This window comes from Hyperolius riggenbachi, chromosome 12 (genome assembly GCF_040937935.1).
Source record: "Hyperolius riggenbachi isolate aHypRig1 chromosome 12, aHypRig1.pri, whole genome shotgun sequence".
Classification (NCBI taxonomy): domain Eukaryota; kingdom Metazoa; phylum Chordata; class Amphibia; order Anura; family Hyperoliidae; genus Hyperolius; species Hyperolius riggenbachi.
The window spans coordinates 175,980,316-175,999,838 of NC_090657.1; the positions used below are offsets into that span (position 1 = coordinate 175,980,316).

Below are 19,523 nucleotides of genomic sequence, written 5' to 3' on the forward strand. Positions count from 1 at the left end.
GTGTGACATTAACACATGCTTTTGGCAAACTGTAATCTTGCTTTTTTTAAAGTGAACCAGAGATGAAGCACCCTCATGTATTTTACCATATATATAAGTGGGAACAGTGGGAACATTAGAGAAAACACCTACCCTGCTCTCTGTGTCATTCTTCACTGCTCAGCCTGCTTGTTATCAACCCTGATAATATCCCCGACTGAGCATTCAGTCTGGCTTTGCTCAGGAATCATTATAGCTTAGTCATTATAGCAGAGCCAGAAGGGGGCAGGCTTGGGCTTAAAAAGACATCAGAGAAGACAGACTCAGCTATAATGATTTCTGAACAAAGCCAGACTAAATGCTCAGTCGGGGATTTTATCAGGGCTGTAAGAAGAAGGCTGAGTAGTGAAGAATGAAACAGAGAGCAGGGTAGGTGTTTTCTCTAATGTCCCTACTGATATATATAGCAAAATACATGAGGGTGCTTCGTCTCTGGTTCGCTCTAAGTCTGTGTCAGAAGTGAGGTCCTCCTGGTTCTCCTGCCATAGGGTTTAATTTCATTTAAATATTGACGGATAGTTTGCGCTGACTGACACTGATTCTCCCTGAGCCTGCAGAACAGCTTGAATTTCTTTGGAACTTGTTTGGGGCTGCTTATCCAACATCCGGACCTAAAAGGTTGTAACGCAGGATGGTCCGGATGGTGTACAGGCACCACTTTGCGGACCACAAAGCGGACGCAACACGCTAATGTGAACCGTCTCATAGAGATTCATTGCACAAGCGTTTTGTGGACAATTTCGAAAATTGCATGTGCTAGAAAAAAAGCCGAAAACGCTAGGGCTAGTTCACACTAGGGGCGTTTTAGGCCTTTTTTCCAGCGCATGCAATTTTCGAAATTGTCCACAAAACGCTTGTGCAATGAATCTCTATGAAAAGGTACATATTAACGTGTTGCGTCCGCTTTGCGGTCCGCAAATCAGTGCCTGTACCATTTTTGGGGTAATTTTCGTATAATCGAAGGTATAGGAAGAGCGCTAAACGCTCACAAAATCGCTTTGTGCGGCGCCGGCGATTGCATTTTTAAGAATAAATACATTGTATTTATTCTTTTCCGGGTCAAAGAGTTCACTTCCTGACTTACGTCAGGGAGTGAATGAAGAAAAATCTCTGGAAAAGCGCATTTTTTCTCTTCTGTCCACACTCAGGGAGATTAGCTACAGTGCCATGGGTTGCAAACTTCTTGATAATGTTGCACACTGTGGACAAAGGCAATTCTAGATCTCTGGAGATGGACAGGGCCACATTACTCTTTACCGCCCTAGGCCACTGTCACCAGCCGCCCCTGTTCAGTACGTATTGAGATGACCCCTCCCCCTTCCCTCTGGTATACGTAGCCTGATGACCCCCCCCCCCCCACACACACACACACACACACACACAGTATAGGTAGCCAGATGACTCCTACCCCCTTTCCCTTCAGTATAGGTATTCAGATGACCACTCCCCCTTCCCTTTAGTATATGTAGCCATTTAACCCCCCCCCCCCCTTTCCCTCCAATGTAGGTAGCCAGATGACTCCCTTAATACCTCCTTTTCCTACCCCGCCACCATTCAGTATAGGTAGCCAGCTCGCCTTCATACCGCAGCAGCCATCAGTGTCACTCATTTCTCCACTCATCTCCAGTGCAGAAGCTTCCTGTAACGTTTGTGGAATCGTTTTCGTGGTCAGCGCACGAGATGCGCACTGACACAGCGAAAACCCTCTACAAGCGTATAATTGGGTGAACCCAGGCTAGGTGCAATGCACCAGCAGAGGGCAATTCCCACCGGCAGATGGCGCTGTGGAGTGCAGACGAGTACAATCGCTGCACGGCCACAGATGCCAGTTGAGGATTGTACAGATCAAGACAATGCAGGGCTGAACAGCCCATAACGAGAAAGAGCACAGGGACAGGACGAATGTGTGTTCACCAATCTAGTCGCGACCCTGCGACGGTGAACACACATCAGCAGAAACAAAAGTAGGAACGGGATCGCGAGAAAGGCGATCGCCAGAAGTGATACAAGACAGACTAGAACAGAACACAAGAGGAGCAAAGGCACAGCAAATAATACAATGAGAATGATCAAGAAAATAAACTCTAACTAAACGCGAACACCGCACTCATTCGCAACAGCGAATGCGTTTATAGCGCAGTCTCCGCGTGTTAAGCACAACAGAGACAAGAACGCCTAACTAATCACCGACAGCCAAACACGAAACAAAGAACGTTTACCTCACCGAGCCTACAGCAAGCGCCTGTATCAGACAAGACAGATAAACGAGAAACTAGGCAGCAAGGATCCACCGCTCTTCCGCCAGAGCAAGTGTGATCCAAGCAGGAACACAGATCAGAAAGATCCACAGCCGCTAATGCTAGCGGCTAGTGCGATCTAAACAAGACAGATCAGATGAGGTAGCCGGAAGCAACCGCAGCTCCAGCTTACACTCCAGAAACTAGATCAGAAGGATCCATATCTACTAACGCTAGAGGCTATTGCGATCCAGGCAAGACAGATTAGACGAGGTAGCCAGAAGCGATCGCAGCTCCAGCTTACACTCCAGAAACTAGATCAGAAGGATCCACAGCCACTACCGCTAGAGGCTATTGCGATCCAGACAAGACAGATCAGAAGGGGCTACCAGTAACCACCGCAGCGCCGGTTAGCACCCCAGACAAACAGAACGATTTCCTGTCGACCACCGCTGGGACAGGACAATCGCAACAGACAAACAAACAGATATGCAATCCTAACTGCACTAGGGAAACTGCCCAGTGCAGTCCCAAGAATTACTCTAAGATAACTTTAACAAGAAGTAGCTTGGCTGACACTCTAGGAGTGTTTACTACAAACCCTAAAGGAATGACCAGCGAAGCATTCTGGGAGCAGAAAGCTCTTATAGTGCCAGTCATCAAAGGAGGCAGGTAGGGGATTTGCATAACGAATGTATGCAAATTCCTCAGCAGCAGAACAGACCAGAAACTTGCAATGGAAAAACAGGTCTCTCTTCTAGAGACCTGCAGCCCACAGACTGGAGGAATGGTCAAACAGCTGTCTGCCTGTGCAGCCAGCTGAGCGGATCATCACACTTCCTCTTCCTTTCCGTCTCCAATGCTGCCCAAGTCTGTAGTCGCCGGCCACAATGCAAAGTGCACAGAGAGCAAGGTGGCTGCTGCACAGGCAGCTAGCAGCATAGTACCGCGGTCAGACGCTCACCTGATCTCCATGCATTACAGCATTTGCAAGCTTGCAAATGCTGCATCAGTTTGGCCTGCTGCTTTGGTGCCCTTCCTCCTGTGGTGCCCTAGGCCATGGCCTTTTTGGCCTTGGCTTAAATCCGGCCCTGGAGAGGGACTTGCAACCTTGAGATTGTTGATATTTTTCCACAATTTTGGTTCTCAAGTCCTCAGACAGTTCTCTTGTCCTCTTTCTGCTGTCCATGGTTAGTGTGAGACAGGCAGACACACAATGCAAAGACTAAGTGAACTTCTCTCCTTTTTATCTGCTTTCAGGTGTGATTTTTTTTTTTTACATTGCCCACACCTGTTACTTGCCCTAGGTGAGTTTAAAGGAGCATCACATGCTTGAAACAATCTTATGTATCCTCAGTTTTGAAAGGGTGCCATTAATTTTGTCCAGCCCATTTTGGGAGTTTCGTGGGACGTACATTACGTCCAATTTTCTTTCTTTGCTCACTTTTTTTTTGTTTGTTCCAATACACGTAAAGCATACATGTCAACCTCCGTCCCGCAAGCCAAATTTGGCCCTCACAGCCATTACATTTGGCCCTCAAGTGGTTTCTCTACTTTGCATTATGTTTTGCCCACTCTAGGAAGCCATATTGGAGGTAAGACCAGGGAAGCCATATGGGGGAGGTAGGGGGAAGCACTAAACACCAGGGAACTGGGTAGGGGAGGATGGGGGCCTCTAGACAGCAGGGAACTGTATAGGTGCTGCAGGGGGCCATCAGACACCAGGGAGCTTTATAAGTGAGGAAGGTGGCCAGTAAACATTGAGGTTGGCCCGCGACTTTGACAGCCCTGATGTAAACGGAATAAACATGTTACTGCAATACTTTTTTGTGAGAAATACTTGATTTTCCATGAACATTTCTGGGGTGCCAACAATTTCAGCCATGACTGTGTATGTACAGTGGTTTGCAAAAGTATTCGACCCCCTTGAAGTTTTCCACATTTTTGTCATATTACTGCCACAAACATGAATCAATTGTATTGGAATTCCACATGAAAGACCAATACAAAGTGGTGTACACGTGAGAAGTGAAATGAAAATCATACATGATTCCAAACATTTTTTACAAATAAATAACTGCAAAGTGGGGTGTGCGTAATTATTCAGTCCCCTTTGGTCTGAGTGCAGTCAGTTGCCCATAGACATTGCCTGATGAGTGCTAATGACTAAATAGAGTGCACCTGTGTGTGATCTAATGTCAGTACAAATACAGCTGCTCTGTGAGGGCCTCAGAGGTTGTCTAAGAGAATATTGAGAGCAACAACACCGTGAAGTCCAAAGAACACACAAGACAGGTCAGGGGTAAAATGTATTCACATTTGTGGCAGTAATATGACAAAATGTGGATAACTTTAAGGGGGCCAAATACTTTTGCAAACCACTGTATATATATATATGTGTGTGTGTATATATATATATATTAATCTAATTTGTAGGGTCTGGAGCGCGTATGGAGAATTACCTTACAATTCCTCCTTAACCCCCTCACTCCCTGGTGGCCGTGCGTAACATTTGCGTTGACAGCAGATAATTGGGGGGGATGTCTATGGCCAGTGAGCCTTCATTCTCTTTACTACGTATCGCCATGACAACCAAGGTCGCTGCCCTCCCCTTCCTTTCATTTAGCTTGTGTACAGTAATGGTGTTGTTTAGCGCAGGGAATGTATCCCAGTAATTTGCAGCGCTGGGGATGAGTCACTAATGGTATTATTGCCGCCCCTGGCTCTATGTTTGTTCCCTATTATGTGCCTCATCCGGATAATCAATTATTTCTGAGCGGCCTTGGCACTGGCAGAATGGGCCCGGCATTATAGCTCTTCACGAGTCGTCCTGGCATTGCAGACGGTCTGCTGTTTGTGCAGCAGGTGGTGTCTTGGCAGGGAGTGATACGGCTGGCACCGCCAGGCTAGGGTGAGCATAAGCGATGTATAGCACCATGCTGCTGCCATCAGCTAGTATGAAGGAGGAGGGGGGCTTATGTACAGAAATCCTGCTGACGAGGGCTCACACCGTGTTCAGCGTAAATACCCCTGTATTAGCTGCAGGGTGCCCCTGGCTGTCTGTCTGCCACCACAAATTCCAAGCAAGTCCTGGTTACAGGCTATCCTTGTTAAACAAAAGCACACCTGACCTGAACCAAAGAGGGGTGTAACTGGGAATCGCTGGGCCCCTCTGCAAAACTTTGGACCATCGCGCTGCCCGCTGCCTATGTACTAATTTCTGGGGGGGAGGGCTCTGAAAGGGGGTCCAGGTGAGTGGGGGGGGGATCAGGCCCCACTTCCCGCTGCTACCCCCTCTTGCGCTGCGACCCCCTCTGGCCCCAAAAAATGCCTCCCCCTGGCTTCAACTGCTAGGCTGTATTCCCCGCCACGGCTTCTATCCCCACGGCTGCTTCCATTGCAGGGGCGACTGTTAAGCCCCCAGAGCCAAAGCTACCAAAATTAAGGACAGAGGTGAGTTCATGGTGGATCCACATGCCCTCTGTGTGTTCCTCTCCTAGTTCCCCCTGGCCCCTGTAATCACTCCTTGAAAAAAAGTGACTTTGGCTAAAGTTAAATTTTCAGACCCGGAGGGACTTACCAGATGTCCCCTCCTATCATCCTCCTTTTGCTTGCTCTTCCTCACACAATTCACTCCCCTTAAAGGACAACATTGTAAAATTTAAAATACATACATGAAAATGTATGTTTCTTCCAGAGTAAAATGCACTATAAATTACTTTTTTGCTATGTTGCTGTCACTTACCATAGGTAGTAATAATCTGACGGATCTGTCAGGTTATGGACTAGTCCATCTCCCCATGAGGGATTCTCAGCTATTTATTTATTTATTTACAAGAGCACTTACTGAATGGTAGTTGTTCAGTCCTACTGCCAAACTAGTGTGCAAGCGCATAAGGAGGCTGGCTGACATCTTTGTACAGATCCTTTCCAGGGAATGCTTTTGTAAAGAATAAATGTGATGCTGGGAAGAATCTCCCATGAAGAGGTGGACTAGTCCAAAAGCTGTCAGATTTGTCATTTTTACTACCTACTGTAAGCGACAGCAGCATAGGGAGGAATGCACGTTTAATGTGTAGGTATTTTACACTGTGATAATAGTCCTTTATGAGGATGGAACTGTGGGGTGAGAGGAGGGAGCATTGTGGCAAGCCTGCCTTTTCCTATCTGAACTCCTTGCTCTGGTCAGGTGTCCTTTAAATGTGCTTCCTGTTTATTTTGCTTGGCCCTATTCCAAGCTGCATAAAATTTGCATGCAAGCTAAGATTAGCAGCATCTTTTTGGCCATGTTTACAAAGCAGAGATGGATTAAAGTGAAATGGAGCCCTATGCAAGCAACAAATATGGACCAACCCTTGATCTTGATTTCTAGTATCAACCGGGCCCTGGTCTCTCTCCAGGTCCTAGGCAGGTGCCTAAGATGCCTTGTGGAGTATCCAGCTCTGTTATTGAGAACAGTTTTGCTCTCAGGCTAGGCTAACATCAAATAGGCTATTTTTATAATTCACTTCTATTTGTATTCTGTCTTCATTTATGGTTATCAGAAATCGCCTTCCAAGTTCCAACACATCCTTACAACCTGCTGTAAGGTCCCCTGCCAATCCTGCCTGACACTTATTTCTGCCTGTGTTGTTTTAGGGTCAGAGAGAGACGCAGATGGTCTCCCCCGAGTTTTGTGTGTCAGGCCCCTATCTGCCTTACCTGAGAGAAGTCCTTTATATTTACAGGGAAAGGCTGTGGTGGGAAAAAGAGTAAGATGGAAAGAGTACACTCCCACACAGAAGCTTTCTGAACTCTGTGCCTGATCCACATTCACATTGCAGATGTGCTGCTTTGCATAGAGTCCACCGGCCTATTCTTTTTTGCAGCTCACACCGGGAGTTACAATAGCTCTACCAACTCAAGTATCATAAAAGGGGGGCTGCTAAGGTCTGGAGACAATTGTATACACGCACCACTGTCACAAGAAATGATCACAGGTGATTGTTTTGGGCATGTAACCTAAGACAACTGATTGAATTGAAAACAATCAGCAAAGGACTGCAAACAGGAAAATACAAATATGACAGAACTGCAAACACAAGAAAATAGGACAAGCAAATACAAATATGACAGAACTGCAAACACAAGAAAAAAGGACAGACAAATATGATAGAACTGAAAATACAAGAAGATGGGACAGGCAAATACAAATATGATAGAACTGGACAGAATGCAGCCAAATACGAATTTGACAGAACTCAGTGTTAAGGATCAATGTAAAGCAAAATTCAGAACTAAGGCAATACATAAATAAATGTGGTGTTTACGCAATCTCTGACAGTGATTTATTTGATGTCCATCAAGCGGTTTCGATAAAACCAGCTCAGCCGCTGAGCGCCGCGCTCGCCAAGGGAAATGTTTATTGCCAGGAGCAAGGCTTAAAAGAGCAGAAACATTAGAAATCAAATTCTGTCTCTAGCAGACGCGTCATGCTGCTCGTAAAGTCTTGCAACAACAAAAATTTCTTACAACCTCGGCAGCCTAAACGGAGCTCGCATTGGAATAGACGTGTAGTGGGTACAGTGACAGCCTGGTCGCATGCTCTGACTCCATTACCTTCATCGAACGGCACAGCAAAGCGCACACAAATGCCTGCAGCAGTGTTGTGAAAACGGGGATAAGTGTGCCCATTAGTAGGGCCGGTGCTTTCATAGAGTCAACCAGGGCAATAACCTAGGGCCCCAAACTCCTTAGGTGCACTACAAGAGGTTTACTGTCAGTACAACATTAAACTGTAAGGGCCCCTATGCTCACTTTTGCTCAGGGACACATTATACCAAAAACCGTCACAGCCCATCAGGCAGTGCCATCTATGCACTGTCTGATGTCCCTGCATACGAGTCAGGCAAACACTATGCTGGAAATTTGGGCACACCAGGCACTGCCTTAGGCCGTAATGGGGATTCCGGCTATAGTGGCACTGGGGAAGTAATTTGGGCGCCGTCAAGAGACTGAGTCCAAATTACAATAAAACAGGCGTACGGGGAGGGGGGTGTTAGGCGTCAGGTGGATGGGGGGCGGAGTTTTGAGTTAAGCGTCAGGTAGGAACTTTGACGCCTAACCCTAAACCCCTAGCCTCCCCTACCCCACAAATAGGTAGTTTGTGCGGGGAGAGGAGGGGGATTATGGTTATGCATTAGAGTGTTTGTGCGGGGTGGTAGGGTTTTAGGCGTAATGGTAGGAAGTTTGTGCGGGGGGGGGGGGGGATTCTGTGTGAGAGAAGGGCTAGGTTTAACCATAGTAAAATATCGGTATTTAGTACCAATATTTTATCGGCATTACTGGTCATCAGAATTTCCGTGTGCCTTTTTTTTGATACACAGATTGTCCGTCCAGATTGTATGGTTAGTGGGCACCTTTAGAGCGGTTATGTACCACAGAGACAAGAGTTAATCGCAAATGTCCAGACTGTTTATCGTTTGTTTAGCATTATAAAAATGTTCATGCATCATTCATTTAGAAAAATCAGCTTTAGTTAAAGTGGACCTGAACTCAGTACTTCCCCTCTGCTCTAAAGATCCACAACAGCATAATAACCATTAAACTAAAAACATTTCTTTGTTACAGCTGATACAGATCCTACAATAAATCTGCAGTTTCTACTTCCAGATTCATGGAAGCAGACATATTGTTAACATTCTTTACTTTCAAATGAACTTATCTCCCGTGGCAGTCATGTGACACAGCAGAGAGGTCAAATTACAATCACAATCAACTTGTGATTAGACACAAATGAGGGGGAATTAAACAGGCTAAACTATCAAAATACATACAGGGTGCATTTCTCTGTTTTCCTTCTGTCCTGTGCAAGAGTTCAGGTCCACTTTAAAGAAAAAAAAAAAAAGACTCTGTCATTTACTGTTCATTTTTTGTTTGTAGGACGAGAAGAACCAAATGATGACGACAAACGTCTGGGTTAAACAGGTGAGTCAGTGGCGTAGCTAAGGAGCTGTGGGCCCGATGCTAGTTTTACATGCCCCCCCCCCCCCCCAGCACTCCATACATAGCAAATGATATGGCGCACCAAAACCTGCCAATGGCAACTACAGTGTCAGAGTTGCAAGAAGGGGATGGGGAACAGTGTGTCAAGGATTACTACTATTCAAAGCATCTATAGAAGTGATTATTACAAGTACAGGATCAATGGAGAGCTAATACTGTGAATGATGGTGGACCCTTCAGGGCCCCTCTGGCCCAAGTGCCCCGACTCCTCAGCTGGTCTAAGGGCTAGTTCACACTAGGTCTGTAAACGTATCCGTGGCTTCGTTTTTAAAACCTGATCAAAACCGGAGCCACAGATAGCAATGTTAAAAATAGCAGCCGTCTTCACCCAAACCAAAAATGGATCCGTCTGCGTTTGCGGGGACCCGTTTTCAAAACCTGAATGCAAGGTCTGGATCTGCTGCATTTCCCGCAACGCATCTGGATCCTGATACGTGGAGGGGTAGTGGCAGGCAATAGGAAAACGGATCCCCCTCTACACAGGCAGATTTGGACACAGAAACGGATCCATTTCTGTGTCACAGCCTGGGGGGAGAGAGGGGGCCTCCATGCAGGAGGGGTATAGGAGGCAGGATGGGGGGTGGCAGCAGGGAGGTGGTCCTTCCCCCTCCCCTCACCCGGATTTGAGCCAAGGATTGCAAATGCTGCAATGCAGGGAGATCATGCTAGCGCCTGACCACGTGACTTGCTCTCTGTGCACGTTTGCATTGTGGCCAGCGGCTATGGACTTGGGCAGCATTAGAGAGGGAAAGGAAGAGGAAGCTTCTGCACTGGAGACAAGCGGAGACATGATTACCTGCTCACGCACTGCAGACATTTTCAATAGAATTCAGCATGATATCCATTGTAAATCATCCTAGTGCCGACGTTTCCGCCTGTCCTGGCCCCCCTCCCCCCCCCATGTAATGTCCTCTCTCCCTCCTGGTGAGTGATGGAAGCTCACCTGTCACGCTGGTGCGGCTCCTGGCCTCCTCCTGAGTCACTGCAAGCGCCGCTATCCCTTGCCACCGCCTTATGTAGTGATGTCACTACATGCCATGGTGTCACGTGGTACAGTTGGTGGCAGCTCAAACAGACGCCGGGCACAGGAGGAGGTGAGGAGTCACACTGGGGAGCATTGGGAAGCCTCCCCGTGGCGCTCCTGGATAGTGCTAATGTAGCATGAACTAATTCCCGCAGGGCAACCGCTTCGCGGTATTAGTTTTTGACCCTGCAAAGTTTGGCATGCGAAAGGAAATGCATTTTTGCATGAGCAATGCCTCATGATAAGCCAATTTAACCAGATTTGCACAGCCAGACTTGTAAGCGCTAAGCTTGGTGTTGAGCACGCATACATTTTCTTGTGGTTAGCATTTTGCAGTTTCTATCCTTTGGAGGCAGGTGGTGGATGGCTTGCTCTAGGTGGTGTGAGCCCTGGAGTGGGCTGTCTGTGCCTGTCCTCTGCCCCCCCCCCCTTCTGGAGTGTTGTGTGTGAGCCAGCCCTGAGCCCTAAGCTTGGGGTGACCCATACTTCATTCCTTTCCCATGCAGTGCCCCCAAGTTAATGCGCAGTAGCAGAATGCAATGGGCGTTAAGGTAAGTGCCTGTTTTTAATTTTGGGAGGTGGGTGCGGATGGCCCTCCCCGGTGCTGGCCACGCTTGGGGGGGTCGTCTGTGCCACCCAGCCTCCCCCTCCAGGGTGCCGCTGTGGTCCCTAGGCAGTGAAAGAGCCTGGGGCCCCGCCAGAGCCGGGCCGAGGCATAGGCTGGAGTGTAGGAGGGGGCGCACAATTCATTAAGCTGTCATTCCTAATTGTGTATGAAGCCGAAAGAAATAAGAAAAGGGGATACATAGCAGTGACTGCAAGCCAGATAACTAGATATTAAGGTGTTGGGGAGGTTGTGGGCCCTGTGGCCCTCTTAGTCTAATAGCAATCAGTGTGTGACGGCTGGAGTGGGAGGGATGGAGGGGTGCACTTTGGTGTCTCAGCCTTGGGTGCTGGAGGACCTTGTCCCTGCTCTGGGCCCCGCGGTCCCCCCGGTTGTATGGAGGCATTGGGAAGCCTCCCCGTGGCGCTCCTGGATAGTGCTAATGTAGCATGAACTAATTCCCGCAGGGCAACCGCTTCGCGGTATTAGTTTTTAACCCTGCACAGTTTGGCATGCGAAAGCAAATGCATTTTTGCATGAGCAATGCCTCATGATAAGCCAATTTAGCCAGATTTGCACAGCCAGACTTGTAAGGGTTAAGCTTGGTGTTGAGCACGCATACATTTTCTTGTGGTTAGCATTGAGGAGTCACACTGGCCTGAGCCTGCGACACTCACCGTGGGGCCGAGGAGAGACTGGCTGGGGCGCCGTCAGTCGTTGAGACCGACGGCACCCCGGCCATCACCCCAACCAAGATCTTCCTGCATACCTGATCAATTATCTCAATCTGTTCAACAGGAAATACTTTGAAACAATGGATGAGGTGGCCATGTTACAGCATGGGTCTCTGCCAGATTTGATCAGAATGATCAAATTGGCTAGATATCAATGCCAGAAATCGAGTAATGTACAAGCGCCCTAAAGGTGACCATACATCTATAGACTTGGCAGCCGATGGACTACCAGATTAAATAATTATTCAAATCTTATGAAAATCGGTGCTGCCAAGAGCATGCCAAGTTGACAATTGAATCAATTTCGGATGCATCGATCGGAAATCTTGGACCAACATGTTCGATAAGGTGCAGGGTGGTAATGGCATGCGATAATTGTGAACAACAAACATGGCGGAAACCCCTGGAGGCTAGCCCCTCTTATGTTACCCCCACCCGTGCCCCTACAGTTATTTGACCTGCCACGCCATCCACGCTTAGTGTTTGTGCCCTATTTCCGCATCTGGGCCCTACATGACTACCGACATATAGCATGTGGGGTGCATTCATGCATGCGCACCACTTGCTATAATGCCAGCAACCGCGGGGGGCATAAATGCGGTGGTACGAGGACACGCACGAATGGGGGCAGATAAAGATTAACAGCGCGGCACTGGGGGGCATCAAAAGCAGCTGGGTGGCATCAAAAGGCCAATTCCCACAAGATTTCATGCTGAAATTGATCGGGAATCGGCCTGCGGTTTATGATCTCTCCGATCAGGTTCAATCAGAGAGAGATCTGTCTCTTGGTTGATTGTCCGATAAAATCACTAGATGTATGGCAACCTAAAGTCCTAGGGAGTCAACCCAGAACACCCAGATCCCTCATTGGGCTTAAACATCCAACACAACGGGCTCTATTCACAAAACTTCTCATAAAATACTTATCACCTAATTGATAAAAAATAACCTTTCAGCACATTTACATTCAAAATAATCACTCAAAGTAAGTTGTTCCTGATTAACTTCATTCCAATATTACTTTTCTTACCTTAATTATATTATATTTTTGCTCTTTGGGGACTTAAAAAAGTAACAGAGATAAGGGGAAAGCAGGTGAAAAAGCTTTGTGAATCATGCCGAGTAGGGCAGAGATCTGAGACTCCACTGCAGTTTGCGAATAAAATCTTTTTTAGCTCATCACTCCAGGTGTAGTCCCAGATCTTTACTATATTATTGTCTCCTACCAGCTCTGCCTCACTGCTGTGTCCTTTGCGCCGGTATTCCTCACTATGGTCATGTGACAAATGACCAAAGTGTGGCCAAACGGTGGTGAGACCTACCAGAATGGAGACCCACCGGTTGGAACTATGGAAGTATTTGGGTATTTTTAATTAGGTACCGAGAATTTCTGGTTAAACATGTGCCTTGTTGTAAGGACTAGACTTGAGTAAACCTTATGTTATTTAGTGCTGTCTGTCTGCGGTGTGTCCGTATTCCAGATAGCCAGGTGTGAGTCAGCGCTGGATTGTTGACAGCGTGTGCGTTAAGGTACGTACACACATCCAACTTTTTCGGACAACTTGTCATCCGACAAGTTGGAAGTGTGTACACCCTGTTGAGCGACCGATAACAGCCAGTTTGCTCGGTTCCCTCAGCGGATCCATTGGACCAACTGTCGTTCAAATGACTGTTAGGTCCGTACATGTGTACAAACGACTTTTAGTCGTTTATCCAACTAATAGACGTTCAAACAACAAGTCGTTTGACCAGTCGTTTAATCTAGTCCATTGTTCTATCCAGTCCATTGTCCATTATCAAGTTGGTTAAAGGACATGTAATTTAGCTAAATTAGCATATCAGCTGCTTGGTTTGTCAGTGTGTAAATAGCGTCTGAATGATTTGGTGTTTGCACTACAAGTCGTCCAAATGACAAGTCGGACGGCAAGTTGTTAGAAAAAGTTATACGCACATTTAGGGAGAGAGGGGCACAGAATACTGATGACACAAGGGAATATAATCTGCTGATCTCCTCTTCTGTCTGCAGGAATGGCACGACTACAAACTGCGCTGGGACCCGCTGGAGTACGAGAACGTCACGTCAATCCGCATCCCCTCTGAGATGATCTGGAGACCGGACATCGTCCTCTACAACAAGTGAGAGCACATAAACATATACTCTGAATCCACGGGGGATGTAGACAGTGTTGCTTGCCAATTTTCGCCATTTCAAGTAATTTTCACATCGCAAATGCTATTTAAGATTTTGAGAAAATGTTTGCAAAAATAGCTTGCATTTTCATTTTTCGCAAAAGTGCGGAAAATTGATATTTTACCGCAAAAGTGTGGAAAACATATTTTTCCTACGCCAAATTGTTTCCACGAAAATGCAAAAAATCTCTATATTTTTTTTCATTCAAAACTTGCGAAAAAGTGAAAAAGAAAATGCAAAAAAACTATTTTTTAATAATTTCTTTTCGACAGCATTTTTCACTCGAAAATCGGATGTAACATTATTTTTGCAAAAATTAATGTGAAAAGAATATTAGCATTTTCACTGATCACTGGAGGTAGAAACATATATTTTGCTCAAAAAAAAAATTAAAGAAGTATGGGCGCCTATACATTACCGTACTTGATTTTGCAAGCCGATTAAACTTTCGATATCATAATTTTATCAAGATGAAGGAGAATCAATGCCGCATTGTGGCCACACTGTTGATTTTCCGATCGATGTCCGCCTGGAACTGGTCGATAGGATTAATCAGGCATGCAGGAAAATCTAGGTTGCAATTGCTCGGTCTGGTGCATGGCAGCAGAGCAGGATCATCCACCAGGCAACCTAGGCAGGTGCTTGGGGCCTAGTGGGGGGTAAGTTATCACCTGAGTTGGGCAAAAAAAATCTAAAGCCTGCCAAACAAACAATTTTGGCCACAATTCACTAAGCTTATCTCTCGTCTTTAATAACTTTTCTGAGCTGTTTCTAGAGCTATCACTGCGGTGATAAAGCATGTAGTAAACTTAACTCTTCTGTCTTTAATGCTGGGAATACACGGTTCATTTCTGCCGCCGATAGATGGTTCGATAGATAATTTCCGACATGTCCGATCTCCCGTTCCATCATTTTGCCGCTCGATTACTGATAGAAGTGAATGGAAAAAGATAAGAAAAACGAGTGGAAGATAAGAGAATCGATTGGAGAATCGAGCGGCAGAAACGCATCGTGTATGCCGACCATAAAAAGTTAACATTTCAATCCTTAAAATAACTACAGAATTACAGTCTAATAATTAACTGCATGTGAAAATAACTACAGAGGAGATACCGTATTTTTTGGACTATAAGACGCTCCTGACTATAAGACACTCCAAGGTTTAGAGGACAAAATCCAGGGGAAAAAATATATACTAAACCTGGTGCATCTTGTGCATTATGCCCCCTTTGTACCTCGTGTCTCCCTGTGTCCTCCTCTGCCCCCTTTGTGTCCCCCATGTGTCTGCCTCTGTCCACTATGCCCCTTTGTGTCCTCCTCTGCATGGGCACAATACAGGAAGTCCTTGACATTACGGCATGTTAGAGGTTCATATTGGCACACGTTCAGAAGTCAGGAACTCCCCACATATGGACTATAAGACGCAGTGACTCACTTTTGGGGGAGGAAAAGTAAGTCTTATAGTCCAAAAATACAGTACCCTAAGGACAGAAATGATAAGATAACTCTCTCACTGTGAAAACCTATCTCTACACCTTAAAGAGACTCTGAAGCGAGTCTTAAGCCCCATCTACACGATACGATTCTTTGTGCGATTCGATTACGATTCTATTTACGATCCAATTAAATCTGACATGTCCGATCGGGATTAGATTCAATTCGATTTTCCATTGTTTTGCAATGGCAAATCGAATTGTATCGAATTGAATCCTGAGCGGACATGTCAGATTTAATCGGATTGTAAATAGAATCATAATCAAATCGAATGAGGTGATCGACATGGAGGATGACCTATTTATTTCCCTTTAAACAATGCATATTATCTGGCTGTCCTGATGGCCCTCTGCCTCTAATACTGTTAGCCATAGATCCTGGACAAGCCTGCAGATCAGACGCTCTGACTGGTATAGACACGTGCTTGTTTCTGGTGTGTGATTTAGATCGCACTGCAGCCAAAGAGCTGATAAGGGGAGTGTGTGGATGTAGTCAGCATAGAGAGTGGAGTTGAGACATGAGTGGGGATGCTGGATGTAGAAGGTTTAGTGGAAGCAGAGAGGGTGTACTTAGTGGTGTGTCTAGTTGCTAGAAGCTTGGAGGGAGGGGTAGAGCTTAACTAGTGGTAATCCTTTTTGCTGATAAATGCAGGGGGAAGAAGACTTAAAATAAGAAGAGGCAAAACTTAAATTCAAAGCAAGATTAGCATTTAATTCTTCTCAGTTCTGAGTGGGAGTTGTGTGAGAGCAGGCAGACTGCAGGAGGGAGTGGAGGGGGTGTGGCCAGCTATTTTCAGCCCTCTTTTCAGTGTATCCTGCCTCTAGGCACATGCCTACTCTGCCTATCTGTGAACCCAGCTCCAGGTGTTGCTTTTCTCTCATATACACAGGAAAATTCCAAATGCCTTCTGGTTTAAAGTCAGTGGGTAGTGAGAAAAAAAATGATACTTGCCTAAGGAGAGGGAAGACCCTGGGTCCTGTAGAGTCCTCCCACTCCCCACCTTCCAGCGCTGGCTGCCCCGGTAGCAGTATCCAACTGAGCGGTTAATGACTGCTTTCTGCCGCTGCAGGTGTCTCCGGAAGTTTCCGGGAGCCTGAGTGCTCCCAAAAACCAGCGGCTCTGTAGTGCGCCTGCGCTAGTGCGCTCTCTTGTGTGCTAATGCATGTGTAGTACAGAGCTGTCTGTGTTTGGGAGCACTTGGGCCCCTGTCCGAAGCCTCCCGCGGCAGGGGATTGAAACGGAGGAGCCAACACTGGAAGGAGTGGAATGGGAGGCTCTATAGGACCCAGAGCCTTCCCTCTCCTTTGGTAAGTATCTTTTTTTCTGCTTCCCATTAGCTTTAAGAAAGAACAATAGTACTTTGTAGCATTTTTTCGGTAGGTGGCTTTTAGAGTATTTTTGGTACCCTGGAGCTTCTGCCTCTCCGTAGCTTAGCTGGGGACCTGGTAAGGCGCTTTAATCATTTTAGAAGCAGGCAGATCGCTGCAACATCAGAATTCTACAAAAAAAATAAAAGTTAAAAAAAGTTGTTTAAACCTCATTAAATGCCAATAATCCCGTTACTGCCGTTTTTATAAAATGTTAAAAGACTGATTCAAGCGACCGTGTTTCTCTCCCGCTGCCTTCGCTGGGGCTTTACACAAAATTTAACATCATGTATTTCATCTCCCCTGACATTTCATTTAGGCGAGGCATTATCTGAATGTCATTTACTGCTTGACAAATCTTGTGAATTTAGCAAGAAAGAAATGGCTTGTTGGGGATATGGCTGTGATCTCTGCCGCCAGCGCTTTTCACTGCCGCTGCACCAGTATTACAGGCACGCCGTCTCCGGAGGCTGGAGAGCTTTGTGTAACTGAGCCGGCAGGGGGGACCAGAGTCTTGGCACTTCCATAGAGTCAGACTGGGCAACTGCCCAGGGCCCACAGGCCGGCTGATGACGGGCCTCATGTCATTGCTGCCCAGGGCACCATTCAGCCTACAACCAGCCCGGGGAGGGAGCAGCCTAACAACAGCCAAGGGGCATGTGTAGTAAAAAGGTGTCTGGAAATGTAGGCCCTTGGCAAAGCCAACAGTAGAATATCGGTAAATTTACCAATAATATACTATTAAAGTGTAAAGAATGATCGTACGCATGTTTTACTATAGCTAAGCCTAACACTACTCTCACACAGAATCCGCCGCCTAACCCTAACCACGCCCCCCTGCACAGCCACCCTACCTGATGCCTAACCGTAACCCCCCCCCCCCCCGCACAAACACCTTACGTGATGCCTAAACCTAATCACGCCCCCATGCCTAACCTTAACCTCCCTCCCCACACACACACACACACACATAATCTTAAAGCGGAAATAAAAAATGAAACCAGGTGTTTGACTTACCTGGTGCTACTGCCAGCCCCTTGCAGCCTTCCTGTCCCGTGCTGGTCCTCCATGTTCCTCCGTTCTCCTGCCGCCAGCTACTTTCGGTACTGTCATACCATTGAAATGTGAGTCGACGGCAAGCCACACGTATCTTTCCCGCCCGCAATAGTGTCCTGCGCTAATAGTGCAAGACGCTATTGCGGAGAAAGATACACGGGGCGCGCAGGTACAGTTGCCAAGTCGAACAAACCGAAAGTAGCTGGTGGACCATCACGGGACAGGAAGGCTGCAAGGGGCTGGAAGAAGCCCCAGGTAAGTTAAACACTTTGGGTTTTTTCAGTATTCAATTCTGATTTAACAACCACCCCACTGCCAATCCCCACCCTCCAGAGCAAAATTAATTCTAAAACTCAATTTAAGGGGCCCCACCATAGGCGTCTATTGAAATAGCAGCATTGGTCAGTAATTTGGGCACCAGTAGTGCCCAATAAACATCAGGCACTAGACCCAGCGCCCACTATATATCGGGCGCCCAAATATCCCCTCAATACTGCTATTTCTATGGATGTCTATGGTGGTGTGAAAGCCCCGACACGCATGAAGAGTAGCACAGGGTGCGGGTGTAATGTTTGCCTGCTCCAGCACTGTGGGTGTCCTCCGTGCATCACAGCTGCACACTCTTTGCTGCCATTCACCAGCCTCAATCACATGACAGATGCAAGTCACGTGATCAGGAGCCAGTGGGTGTGCAGCTGTGAATGATGGAGGAAACCCGTATTGCTGTAGAAACTGTGTCTACCCGAGGAGGCGGGACTTTTTGCTCACTGGTTAGTAGTTGATGAGCAGTTGTAAGACCTCAGTCTGCTAACAGGAAACTGCAACATAAGGCAGCGGGGGTTTTAAATAGGTGCACAGCTGCAGGCAAACAAAGCTACCAAAATGATTTTCTCAACTTAAAAGCGTTAGTTCTATTGGGAACCTGAGGCAAGAAATGTATGCAGGGTGGAGGCTGTCATTTTGCTTTCCTTTTAAACAATATCAGTTTCCTGGCAGTCCTGTTGATCTCTTCGAATGCAATGAATCATACACCTGAAGCTAGCATGTTGCTAATCTTGTCAGATTTTTTTTCACGCCTGATCTGCATGCCTGTTCAGAATTTATGGCTATCCAGGCAATGTGTATTGTTTAAAAGGAAATATGTAAGTCTCCATATGTGTCTCACCGCAGGTTTCCTTTAAAGTGGACCTGAACGCTTGCAACCCTAGGGAAATGCACCCTGTAGGTATTTAGAGAATCTAGCCTAACTAATTCCCCCTCATCTGTGTCACAAGTGTAATTTGATCTCTCAACTGTGTCAGCTGGCTGCCTCAGCAGAGCAGCTAATTTGTAAACACAGGATGTTAACCCTATATCTGCTTCCATGAAAGCAGAAAGCAGACAACTGCAGATTTATTGCAGGATTTGTATTCGCTGTCTTTTCTGCAAAGGTTATTATGCTGTTGCTTATCTTTTAGAGCAGAGAGGAAGTTCTGAGTTCCGGTCTGCTTTAATTCCTATAACTGACATCAGATCACACAGCTGCTTTGCAAATTTGATCTACTCCGTTTTAAGTTTTACTATGGCTTTAAAGAGACACTGAAGCGAGACTAAATCTCGCTTCAGCTCTCATATATAGCAGGGACATGTGTGCCCCTGCTAAACCGCCGCTATCCCTGACCCCCCAACCCACCCCCCGCAAACCTTGGTCATTGGTCGCAGATTCTGCTTCCTGGAGGCAAGGGCTAACGGCT

At 46.6% G+C, this 19,523-nt stretch overlaps 1 protein-coding gene across 1 annotated transcript in view; it reads left to right on the forward strand.

The window, feature by feature from the left end:
• CHRNA4 (cholinergic receptor nicotinic alpha 4 subunit) overlaps nucleotides 1-19,523 on the forward strand; it is a 117,320-nt gene that overhangs the window by 62,555 nt on the left and 35,242 nt on the right. The window contains exons 3-4 of the mRNA XM_068263476.1: nucleotides 9,198-9,242; nucleotides 13,709-13,818. Of these exons, the coding sequence (XP_068119577.1) occupies nucleotides 9,198-9,242; nucleotides 13,709-13,818 (155 nt within the window). The remainder of the gene's footprint in view (nucleotides 1-9,197; nucleotides 9,243-13,708; nucleotides 13,819-19,523) is intronic.